The sequence below is a fragment of the Motacilla alba genome, chromosome 1A (assembly GCF_015832195.1).
Source record: "Motacilla alba alba isolate MOTALB_02 chromosome 1A, Motacilla_alba_V1.0_pri, whole genome shotgun sequence".
In the NCBI taxonomy this organism is placed as follows: Eukaryota; Metazoa; Chordata; class Aves; order Passeriformes; family Motacillidae; genus Motacilla; species Motacilla alba.
In genome coordinates this window covers 13,748,663-13,761,113 of record NC_052031.1, presented here as the reverse complement: position 1 = coordinate 13,761,113, position 12,451 = coordinate 13,748,663, and the positions used below count along the sequence as shown (strand labels likewise).

The following is a 12,451-nucleotide window of genomic DNA, read 5'->3' as shown; positions in this document are numbered from 1 at the left end:
TTTATCCCTTAATCACTGAAGTAGAGCTAGAATAATCAAGGAAGCAAAGCAGCTGCCCTAGAGAAATTCACAGGAAAGTAAATACAAAAACCTGTGTGTCTTTCCTGTCATGAAAATAATGCAGTTGACTTCTTCAGGTAACAAAATCTAATGTCTGGAGGTGCCAGGTGTGCGTGGGGATAGGTGGGTGTCAGAGTGCTAGGAAGATCAGAGTTTCAGCAGCACTACCAGCTACTGCAGAGTTTCTTTATGTCACTGGAAAACCACCTGAATAGAAACCGAATGTGCTGTATTTACAGCTAAAAAAAGCAAACAATGGTGGGTTGGAGCACAGAATGTGTGGCTGCCACTGTTGGTGCTGGAGGGTCAAACAATGTTATGACAACTGCCATGGACACAGCAAAGTGATAATACGCTCAGGGAGTATAAATCAGTCTTTCCTATCTGTATCATTGTGGTGCTCATTACACACTGGGTTTCTGATTGTGCAATGAAACAACATTTGACTGAAGATGATTTATGTTTGTTTGGGAAGTTACTCCCGAGCCAAGCCCCTCCTTTGGAGCACAGCTGAGAGTTACAGCACCATGACAGCTGTTTTTGTAAGTGTAGGATCCAGTAATTTCACTGTGGATTTCTCCATCCAGGTCCTTCATTGCATGACAAAAACAATGTATGTGAGAGACTGAATATAATCTTCAGTGACTGCCACTGCTCAGCTTAAACCAAAATTTTCTTTTACCACCTGATATTAGTCCCTTGCTGTCAAAAAACATTTTTGCAATCAGGAAAGAAAACAAGCCAAGACAAGCCATGGAGTACTAAGTCATCATTTATAATTACTTTTCTTCAGATTAAAATAATTTTATAAAATCTCGTCAGGTTTGTTTGTTTTATATCAGGTTTTTAGACAGCGCTTACATTATACATGCTCACACTCAGAAAAGATTATTTCACCCCATGTGTTTACTGTCATTATTCTTCTGAGTATGTTCCACTTGATCCTGTAAAGCATTAAATGTGCCAGAGGAAATACCAAAGGTGAAGATTTTGAATGCTCTTAGTGTTACAAAAGATAAATAAGCTGAAAGTGTTGACAGCCTGAGATGCCGCAAGAAGCTGTGAGTGTTCTCTACTCCAGAACTGCTTTCAAGCCATGGACTTTTCTACAGCAAGATGGGAGGACAAGGAAGGGCTGAAATAGAATACTGAATGAAAAGAAAATATTTTTAGCTTCTACCCCTGTAAACATTTCTACCCTGGTGTGCTTTTCACTCATTTGGTTGCTCAGCAGGGACAGGAGACTCCATTCACTGTTGAGAAAGCACATCTGTGTATGCTGCCACTCCCAAAGGCAGGCAGAGGATGGGGTCATGCCTGCTAGGTGCAGACTTTTCTAGAGGGAAACTACCAATGTCTGTAGGAGGCAGTGGGCACTGAATGCCTCTGTCCATGACTCTGCTTTGTTTCCTCTTCTCTCCTGCTCTTACATGCACCTGACAAAGGTGCATCCAGATCCTGCCTTTGGGTCTGGTTCACACAGCTTGTGGCCACCATTTATTTTACAGCTGAGAGAGAGAGAAAAATCACATCCGATTCTTTGGCTGTTCAGATCAGGGGTCAGTTGGGAGTGCCTTGGAGTCTCATGCACTCTGGCCTAACAGAAAAGCGCAGTTCATTTTGGGAGAGGAGGTTGGTTCCTGCCTTAAGGGGCTAGTGATGATAAGCCCCCATCCTCAGACTCCTCCTTCTTCTTTTGCAGTCTCAGCCCCGCTTGGCCTGGTGTTTCTGATTGCCCTGCTGAGGGCTTGGCAGCCAGTTTTGTTGCTGCAGTCAATGCTTTCCTCTTCTCTGAAGGCTCTTTTTTGCTTGGTGCCTCTGCTCCATCCACCCCTTGGCCACTCCTTTCTGTGGCACTGGACATTACCTGCATGGCCAGCACTGGCTGGAGGGGCTCATTGCTCTTCTTCCACCTCCGGGCCCCCGACTGTGTATTGAATTCGTACACTCTGCCAGTCACTTGAACAAAAAGACAACAGATTATAATCATTCTTGCTTTATCAGATTAAGACATGACAGTTCTCAGCATGGAACTGAAATGAGAAACATGAAGCACTTGGAATTAAGCTGAGCTGGGGAGGCTGAGAGGGAAATCCTAATTTCTGTGGGGTGCTGGGCATTGCAGTGGCTGCTCAGAGGAGATGTTGGCTGTTCTGCCACTGTAAGAATTGTCTCTGCAGTTAGGGGAACAGGGATATTTAAAACATTCCTATTTCAAAAGAAATAAAATTTTTATCACCCTATAAATCTATCCAAGTTCCAGCTACCAGGGGTTAACATGGGCAGTGTAGCAAACACATCCGTAGTTGTAAGGACAAAACTTCTATCTTCAGCCATACTGAGCAAGACCATTGTATATGTCTGTGCCTACTTTGTCGTGTAGAGTTGCCTACCAGAGGTAGCAAACCCTGCTTAGGAGCACAGTATGCTACATACATCTTCCAGACCATGTCACCTCATCTGGGCTGACCCAGGATTTGGAGATCCAGTGAGTCTTGGCTGCACACACTCCTTCTCCATTTACACAAAATGCTTTCTTCCAGGCTTGCTGTCCACTTTGTCATTAATAGAGTGAAATACTGTGTGTTTCATACAAGTACATGATTTTCTCTTTGTCAGATTTGTGTTGTTTAGCACACATGGCTATCTCTCATTGTCAGAAAGACTTCTGTCTCTATTCAGGTTTTATGGGTAATTTCTACTTGTACATTAAAACCAAAATATTTTCTTCTTCAGTTCATTGCTACCTAGAGATAAGTGAAAAAATTGCTCCTTCCAGTGTGATCACCTCACAGTCTAACTCATTGTATCTTGCTACAAAGAGAATCAGGAGCTATAATGGCACTTTCTGTAATTAAACAATAGAAGACAAACAAAAGACCATTAAGGCTTGGAAAGAAACAGTGGTTACGTGTTACTAAATGTTGCAGTTTGTATCAGAATTAATGGTTTGTGACACATTAACACAATTTGAGCTACTCAAGATGAAACTGAACCCCTTTACATGTTATTTTTTCTGACTGCTTACAAGTCAGGCATGTTAAAGCAGCCCAGATCAGGAAACAGATTCTAACCATCCCTCTTAATCATATTCAACAGATGATGTCCTGGGAATTATTAAATCTCATTTCCAAACCAGCAACCTTTGATCCTCTAGGGTTTGCAATGAGTTGTGGAGCAGAGAGGGGAGGAGTGGGGAGCACACATTTCCCTGTTGTCACCACAGAGCTGTGTTAGAGCTCAATGTTTGTGTCAGGCATGACACAAATGCCATGGCTCTGGATGAACGTTTGGATGGGCTCAGACATCCTTAAGTCCAGTATGGTTTGTTGAGAAAGGGAGCCCCAGCTGTCCTGCAAGAAGACTGGAAAGCAGCTCTTGCAGCAGCCTAGAGACTACCCATGCTTAATATATTACAAATGCTGTTACACTGGGAAAAAAAACAGGGATTTTGGAGCCCATTCCTCCAGATCTCTTTATAAATAGCAGGTGAGCTTGGATCTGGATCAAACCAGCCTTGAGCAGCCTTGTGGATGGACTTAATTGCACAGTAGGGTCCCACTTGTTTGCCCAAATTGTACTGAAGTCTCCATGCCTAGTGTTTGCCATTAGCTCAACACATCCAACAGCTCTGAGCCAGTTAATAAGAAACACAAGTTACAGGCACTTTGATGGGAATTGGCCAGATGAATCCAAGCCTTGAAACAAGCCTGCCTTCTTCTGGATGATTTCTAGACATATTGTTTCAGGCTTATTTTCAGATCTATTTTTTTTTAAACTTATTTTGTCTGATTGTCCCATTTTACCAGCCCCTCATCTCCATGCTGAAGCTCTCAGCCATTAGGCACAGGGCTGGGGACCCTAATTCCAGCCCAAGAATCAAACAAAGGGGCTCAGGCAGGGGCTGTGTTTCAGGGAAATGAGGTAAGCCAGATCAATCCTCAGTAAAACAAAAATATTTTTCCTGTAATGAGCCCTGCTGCAGAGCAGTGGCTGTCACTTGGGAGCTCATCCAGCTCCCCAGCTCATCCTGAGTTTGTAGCTTTCACCTTATTTTTGCTTTTCCCAGCTGGTTAATCAGACATGCCCAGAGTTCACATAGCTGGAGCCTGGTGATGCAGTAGCTGTTGCCAGCTGATGGCCTTCCCTTTTCTCCCCAGCAAGCACTGCCTGAGCCTTGGACAAACAGCAGCAACACACTGCTGCTGTAAGGGAGGAGGTTTGTGCAGGAGCTAGTAACTCACCCACCCACTTCTCCAGGGAGAAGTTTAGGAGGTGAAGGCAACACTTCTGCAGTGACATTAATCTCCTGGCCATTTCCCAGACACGAGATAGTGAGACCACGTAGCTATGACAGCATCAGAGCAGGAGACTTGCAACACATTCCCTCTCCTCTCCCACCTTCCTATACCACATCCATACATTCCAGTTTAGCAGAGGAGTAGAGAACAGTCTGACCATGAGGTGTGTGCTTTCAAGGGCTATAAGCATATTCCACCATTACAAATGTTACTGAGGCACTGTCTTGATTTTCACTATCTGAGATTTGGCTCCCATTCTGCTTGGAAATAGCAAACTGGAAATATGAAAAGCTAATGTCAAACCATATTTAAATCAACTAATCCAGTTTGTTTCCAGCCTAATGTTCATATCATCTGTTAATTGCTTTTTCTTACCTGGGTCTCTGGCTTCTCCATCAAAGACAGTGTTTAGCTTTGTCATTGTCTGTGAAGAAACACAAAATGTAAAATGAAAACTGTGAATTAAGTTAAGTCAGAAGGAGGAGCAGTGACTCAGAAATGGTGACCTACATGGATGGAGGTGGATTTGTGTGGCTTGTTATATTGCATTGCTTTAGGCTGGGTTTTATTTAAACCAGTCCAATGGCAACACACTGGACCACAGTCCAATGGCAACAAGAGCCATTTGTGGTGCAGGGCTTCCCCACTAGATATTTAAAGGAGAATTAATAAGTTCTGACATGCTAAATGCCTCCACATGTGTTACCACAAGAGGACCTCCTCCACCAAGAGTAGGCTTGGGAGTCCCCTCTCTGAAAAAATTGGGGAGAGGGAGTTCACTAATCAAAGGGCCTTGCACAGATTCACAGAATATCCTGAGTTGGAAGGGACCCACGAGGGTCATTGCAGTCCAGGGCCCCCGTGCAGGTGAGCACCCCTCACACCCCTCATTGCCTCCAAACACAGAGCCCAGCTGGGACAGTGAAGTGTTTTGCACTTGAGGGCAATCATTATTTCCTTGCCTGTCATTTCTGTATTCTCTTTGGAAAACAGACACCACTCATAGAAAGGGTCCTATGGTCATATTGCATGATGGGGAAAGGAAACCCGGGGTTTCCTTTGGGGCCAGCAGTACTTACCATAACTACTTCTTTCTTAGGCTTCTTCTTTTCTACAGAAAGGAAAATGCACATTGTTAATAATCAGAATTTTCTGATAGTGACTGTAAACACTAAAGTCAAGACTTCCTCAAAGAAATAAGCATTCTTTCTACTCAAATGCTGAGACATCTTAAACGAGTCCTATTTCTTCTCAAATGCTGAGTGAGAATCCACAGTTGCCAGTGACTAATCAAAAGACTAGCCTTGAAAAGTCAGTACTGAATGAATAGTAATTGCTATTAAACAAATTTCCCTTTCTAAATAATATGAACAAATACGGAAATTCACCTTTGGGAATATCTGAACTAGAAATGCAGATTATTTATTATTATTGTATTTATTATTTTATTAATATTTAATAGTTAGAATAATATTATTTTATTAATATTATTATATTTATTTTTTTATTATTATTATACACAAATGCTTGTGGTTGCAAAGCTTGTGTCAAATATTGGCTTGGAGACAAAACATGGAAGAGCTGCATTTTCAGTCAAGTAAAATTCAGATTGAAGAACAGTTTGGTTGTGTGTGAATTTACCACACTATTAGCTCATCCCACATGCAAACAAATACAGCAGCAGTGCCATGGGCATCTCAACAGCACGGATTTATGGATGGTACCCAACTAGTTGCTATGATTTCTTCTCACTCACTCCTTGCCAACTTATTTAATGGCCTTTCTTTGGAGAACTGTGCCTGGCCAGAAATGTGCTTTCCAGCCAGGTGTGCAAAACTCTGAAGTGCTGCAGGTGGATCTCAACCTGAGCACTGATGGGAAACCTGTTCTGTCTGGCCTTTTCTGCCCAGCATTTGGGAACCAGTTTTTCAGAAAGCAAAAAGCGCTCACTTTTTGGAAATCAGCCAACACTGAAATGTCTCAAATTGGGCAACCAAGAGAACAGCTAATTTTGTGGGGTTTATTAGTCCTGCATTTTTTTCCAGTTGGGAGATACTGACTGAGGAAAAGGGAATTACAATAGCAGGGTGCTACTCAGCCCATATGAGCAGTGTAATGTAGAGGTGTAGAAATGTAGCAGAAATCTAGCAGAAATGTAATGGGACTAAAAAGAACTAGACTGCTTAAAAAGCCATGCTCTTCCATGTGTGATTTATCTCCCTGCTAGGCTATACAAACCCTTTTGAAAGCACCAATACTTCAAAATAAATCTTTATATATGTGAAATAATGGTGCCAAGGGAGCAAATGGTCAGAAAAGTGATCAGAGAAGTGATCAGAGAACAGGGAGTTGGAGTGGAGAGGACTTTGAAGGTGCTATAGATGGCTGGAATTATTTTTTAACAGATAGCATATAAATTGAATGTGAAAAATACAGTAATTCTTTAGTGTCTATGCCAGAATACCAGACTACTCTGAATTTGGATTTTGCCTAATAATCAGTAGATTTGAAGACCAAAAAGGCCATGAAATCACTTTGTCAGGCCTCCCATAATTGGCCAGGATTATTTAATCTCAGTACCCTTCTACTGTTTCAAATTTCTATCTAGAAATTAATTTACAGATTTCACACAGAATCATAAACAAGGTCTTATTTTGAAGCATTAAAATATAGAAAAGAGGTACACACCTGGAGCATTTATCCTGTAATGAAAAGAAGATTAAGAGTGTAGTTAACAAATGTCATGGTTCTCTCTACAAAAAAAAAAAAAAATTCATTCTCTTTCACTTGGCAAGAAGGATGTGTTTCCTTGAGTTCTGAGATTTGCTTGATTTATTTGGTTTCTGATTTTGCTTTCACAGAAAGCCTGCATCATTTAATGCTGCTTTCAAACAGGAAAACAGTCCTGAGCATTACCCTAACACTTCTTCAAGAAGGAATGCTCTTAAAATAATAAAGTCTTATTGATGATAGCATAATGGATTTATATAATCTGGAAAAATATGTTTTCAGATATTGTCATTTTCCATCCTGGGAGGAAGGTCAATTGTTTGGATCTGATGTGCTCAGAGAATGCCTGTTAAAATATTTGAAAGGTTATAAATGTTTTTGAAAATATAGAAATTACTTTTTAATGGAAGACTCCGGTTCCCAATAAATAATTTGCCCAATTAATAAATAAGAGCAGTATCTTAGATTCATTTGTCATTTTTATCACAACCATTTAATGCCTTGCACACACTATAGTCACAGTCATTTAGTAGTTCTTTACATTTAATGTAACTTCTAAATTGATGTCCAAATCCTGATAATACTTGTAGAAATCCTTTTTTTTTTTTTTTTAAATCCCAGCCACTTAAAGGGCTGCGTATCTTTGTTTTGTGAAGTACGAAGTCAATTTAGAGGCAGCCTGGCTCCAGCCCACTGAGAAAGCAGCCAGCAGGGATCTCTCCACTTCCCACAGTGACTCAGAGCTGGTCCCAGGTGCTTCCATGCCTTTTGCCAAGCATGAACACTTAGAGGTAAGCTTTATGGGCCAGAGCCTTGTAACTGGCTTGGTAAAACTCCAGGAAATCTGCAGAAGTTTTGCCAGAACAATGAATTTGGCACGAGCACCAATATTTGCAAAGGACACTGGGATTTGTAGCTGAGGGAGGAAAATGCATCCAGTAAGCACCTAGATGGGAGAGGGGGTCAAATACAAACCAAAATATTTGTGGTCAGCACAGTCTGGCACAGGCTCCAACTGAGCCTCAAGAGCATAGCTGCCTTTAGAGGTTATAGCTGCCAATTCCAGTTCTACCTTCTGCTAATGTTAATGTTACTAAACTCATGAAAAGAATGCCATGGACACATTTCCTTGAGTTCCTATCATTAACACCCGTTAATATCGCTGTATTAGCATTTACTGCAGTACAGGCCATACTGCCAGGAAAGCTTCAAAGCACTGATACCATCACTGCACAGAGGCCTGAGCCATCTCTGTCAATGCCGGGTGATGCTGGGACTTGCCCAGAGTGCCATTGGGGACTCACAGAGGGATGCCGCGTGCTTTCCCTGCCGGGGGGCAGCAGCCACGGAGCCGTGTCAGCAGCAGGAGCCCCAGGTGGCCCAGCAGCCCCAGGAGCAGCAAAGAGCCCAGCGTGACCACGAACGGCACGTACCACGCCGACGGAGAGTAGAGGTTCTCCCTTCTTGTCACAACAGTGAAGCCAGGCTTTGGAAACAAGACAGGAAGAGTTCCTCAGGGCTGGGTGCTGACACCAGCGTCACCTTTCATCTGTCTGAACTTCTGCACTGAGGCACCCCGGCTCGCCCCGGGGCTCGGCAGGTGATGGGCACAGGGAGGTGCAGGGAGGCAGTGACTCACGCCATGTGCCTGCCTGCTGACTGCAGGGCAGCTCAGATGGATGGGATGGACCACTGAGCTCCTGGGGCAACCAAAGGTGGGTGAAATGGAAAACACAAGGAAAAGGGGAGGTTCCAGGTCATGTTTCAAGATCTTATGTTAAAACAAGCATGTCATGGTGGCTTTAAAAGCCTCAGGTTGCCTGAGAGGCTGTAAGCACACTGGCGGAGGGAGGGCAAGTTCAGGGAATACTGCCTTTACTGAGACACTGTTTTCTTTTTACCTAAGGCAAAACTAGATAAGTCAGAAGTAGGTCATCCTTGCTGCAATAGTCATTCAGACTGCTTTGTAAGAGGAGTTGAACCCTAAGGAACTGGGTTATTGTAAAAAGAAATGGAACTCCTTCTTTTTTACCCAGTGACTTGTTCCAGAAGGAAAAACCACACTTCCTGAGCAGTTGCAATCTCCCACATCTTCCTGAGTGTCAGGAGACACATCTCTGAGCTGGCACATCACTTGGTGCTAACAGCTCATTCATTAAGGTCCTGTCATGAAACTATTCTCACACATTTCAAAAATTACTCATTCACTCTACCTAGTTCATTACCTAGTGTGGTACTATTACTTTTGATTACCTACTGAAGTTTTTATTCAATTTGCTGTAAGACATTTGTAATCATGTTGAGTATGAAATTGAGCAGGGTATCTATTTTTTTTCAGTTTAAGGATAATTTTAAAATAATCTATTTAGTCTTGTCAAAAAAAAGATACATTCAATCCTTAGAGAAATGCTCAAATAATCTCACTATCACCACCACAACCTTCTCCTCACCTGGACTGAAGTCACTTTTTGTAATGGGCTTTCTTTTCTACACTACCAGCTTTCCAGTTTCTGACTCAGCGAGCTGCTGCACTGAACCCATGCAAAGAGTAGTATTGGGAGAACTTGCTGTATTGGAAGTGCTCTTCTGGAAAATAGCCTGCAAGTGGAAGGCTGATATCTCTGGGGAGACAGATTTAATGCTGTGGTATGTGGTTGAGACTGTTTGTAGTTGTGGTGAAGCACGGGAAAGAAATACAGAATAAGTTTATTCAGCTTAACTTTTCATTTCCACATCAAGTTGGGGGAGTAGAGGGCAGTGAAAAAATCATTTATTCCTTCCCAAAAGAGCATTAGATAAGAATAGGGTTATTAATCAGTCTGAAAATTTGGATTTAAGCATGTTCACAGCAAAGCAACCAGACTTGTATGTGCTGTTTGCAGGATCCTTTGGTTCCGGCTCAGTTACCAGAAGCCTCTAGAAGATCTAGACCATTTTACAGTAAAGGCCTCTTTACCACTTCACTTGGATACCCATATTTTCATTCTTGCATGCAAGAGAGAAAAGGATAATGCCATTTGCAGACAGGCAGAGAATGGATGGACTGTGGATGATGGAAGATGGTGCAGCAAGGCGTGAAGGGGTGACCGGTACAAGGATAGAAACAGAGTGGTCCATGCCCTCAGGTTGTGTCACATCTACAGGCAAGACAAAAGCAAGCTCTCCACACATCCTGCACCAGCCTGATGGAAATCAGCTTCAGAATTGAACTGGTAAGACAGAGCTCAACTGGGATGGCTGTGTGGACAGGTGAACAGTATTGCTGGGACACAGCTCCACAGGCTGTGCAACGTCAGATCCCACCTGGGCTGCCAAAAGCTGTGCAGGCTTACTCAGCTCAGCTATGGGCCATCACATGGACATGGAGCTCAGGAAAGACCCATCCTACCTCTCTGGATTTGCTGTCTGAAATCTGCTGAAACTACAGTGACACACTGAGGCTGTGCAAAACTGCTTCATTTCCTGACATGCTGCTCCAAGTTTTACATGACTGTGACCTCAGGTCTGGAAAAGAGACCCTTTTAAGTGATGAGGATTTGTTGTTGTTGTTGTTCTTGTTCTTGTTGTCTGTTTCAACTTTGATAGCCACAGATTAATGTGCTCCAATGATAAAGAAGCACACAAAACGGCAAGGCACATGAGGGAGTGAATAGTTATGAATAAAAAAAGGAATGGTGCAAAATGCATGAGGTAATTTTAAGGTTCCAGGCAAAGGTTAATCCCTGCTCTTTTCTTATTAATAAAGCTGCCAAAATCTTTAACTTTCCAGTTGCATGGTAATGGCAGCGTGCCCAGTCCTTTGGCTTGCTGCCCTTTTTGTTTTAGAAACTGAAATACAAAACACATGTTATGACTGTACCTGGGACTAATCCTCCGTGACACTAAGCACATCAACCACCTCTGGCTTCATCATAAGAGCAAAAGGCTCAGAACCTCCCAGGACTAGATGCACTCTAGGGTTTTGCTTTCCTTTTGCATACATCTATCCTCTTCTCCTTACTCCTATGGAGATTAACCCCTAAAAGAAATGCAGAACTGGACATAAGTTTTAGTGAACTTACCGTAGTGGTTGTGGCAGTCGTTGGGTTTGGGATAACTCTGATGCTTAAAGTCACCGTTCCAGTTTTAGTTAAATGTGTAGTTTTGTCCCTGGCAGATACTAAATTGTCATCTGTTATGTGGACACGCAGACTGTAAACCCAGTTTGTATCAAGCCCACTTTCATAGTCAAATCTTGATGCAAGAATCAGACGAGATGTGTTGGAGCCAGCACTTGGTGAAAAGGTGAAATGACTGTTCTCATTGCCTGCAAAAAGGTAATACCAAAAAAAAATCACTTTAATCCCACATTAAAGTAAATGTGTGTAACAAGTGGTGAAGTGTGGTAAAATGTCAATGACAAGAAGGGCTCCTTGATCTTCCCTGTACCACACAAAATAATTTAAACCAATGCAGTCACAAAAGCATTACAATCTAGAATGAGACTTTCTATGGGGACATAGCAGAGAGGAGGCTGCAGAAACACTTCAGAGCCATAGGGCACGCAAGAGGTCACCTGAATGACCTGAACTCACAACCAGGGGAGCACCCAACAACACCAGCTGGGGTGAGGACCCTGCACTGTGGCAGGGCTCATTCCACTACTGGGATGTCCCTGGAGCATTGCTCCAGCTCCTCTCCATGGCTTCTCCATCTGCCCGGAGGCAGTGGCCTTTGAAGAGAGTTAATGGCTCAGTGACACTCATTGCCTCCAGTGCTTTATCAGCACCACGGGGCAGGGAGGAGAGTTCAGAAATGCTGGGTCCCCACTCTTTGCTTTCTGTCCATTGTGGCTGGAGAGCTGCTCATGGCCCGGGCTGCAGGCAGACCAGCTCCAGCTGTTAGAATCCAGACAGACCACATAAACAGGAAATCAGAGCCTTGAAAAAGCACCAAGTGTGCTTTGGTTTTGCTCTTGTGGACCCACAGAGATCAAGAGTTGACATGTCCTTGAAGGCCATGCCTGTTTTATAGCACAAAAAGGGTCATGAGCTGCTCTGTGGCTCAGAGGCCAATGCATGACACAGCTCAGTTCTGGGCTAGCACCAGGACTGGGCCTGTGGCCAGACACTGATTTACTAACACAGCCATGCCATTTGTATCAAATCATGTGTCAATACCATGTCTGCAGAGCTCCTTCTGTGGCACCAAGGAGCTGCAGCAGGACAGAGATTCTCTTTTGATGTTCACAGCTTTTTACTGGCACCTAGACAATCTGCTCCCTCCTTCACAGCAATCAAAAGAAGGAATTGCCCCAAGAGAGTGTGTTTCCACTTTTGTGAATCTGCATGTCATCCCATACCACTGCAGTTCTCCAAGTG

At 43.1% G+C, this 12,451-nt stretch overlaps 1 protein-coding gene across 1 annotated transcript in view; it reads right to left on the bottom strand.

Annotated features, from left to right (window-relative positions):
• Positions 1 to 863: 863 nt before the first annotated feature.
• Positions 864 to 12,451, bottom strand: part of CDHR3 (cadherin related family member 3) — a 34,163-nt gene continuing 22,575 nt past the window's right edge. Inside the window, exons 14-19 of the mRNA XM_038155666.1 lie at positions 11,153 to 11,397; positions 8,396 to 8,577; positions 7,050 to 7,063; positions 5,441 to 5,472; positions 4,737 to 4,785; positions 864 to 2,019 (exon numbers count right to left, since the gene is read on the bottom strand). Coding sequence (XP_038011594.1) covers positions 1,706 to 2,019; positions 4,737 to 4,785; positions 5,441 to 5,472; positions 7,050 to 7,063; positions 8,396 to 8,577; positions 11,153 to 11,397 — 836 coding nt within the window. The 3' untranslated portion in view covers positions 864 to 1,705. The remainder of the gene's footprint in view (positions 2,020 to 4,736; positions 4,786 to 5,440; positions 5,473 to 7,049; positions 7,064 to 8,395; positions 8,578 to 11,152; positions 11,398 to 12,451) is intronic.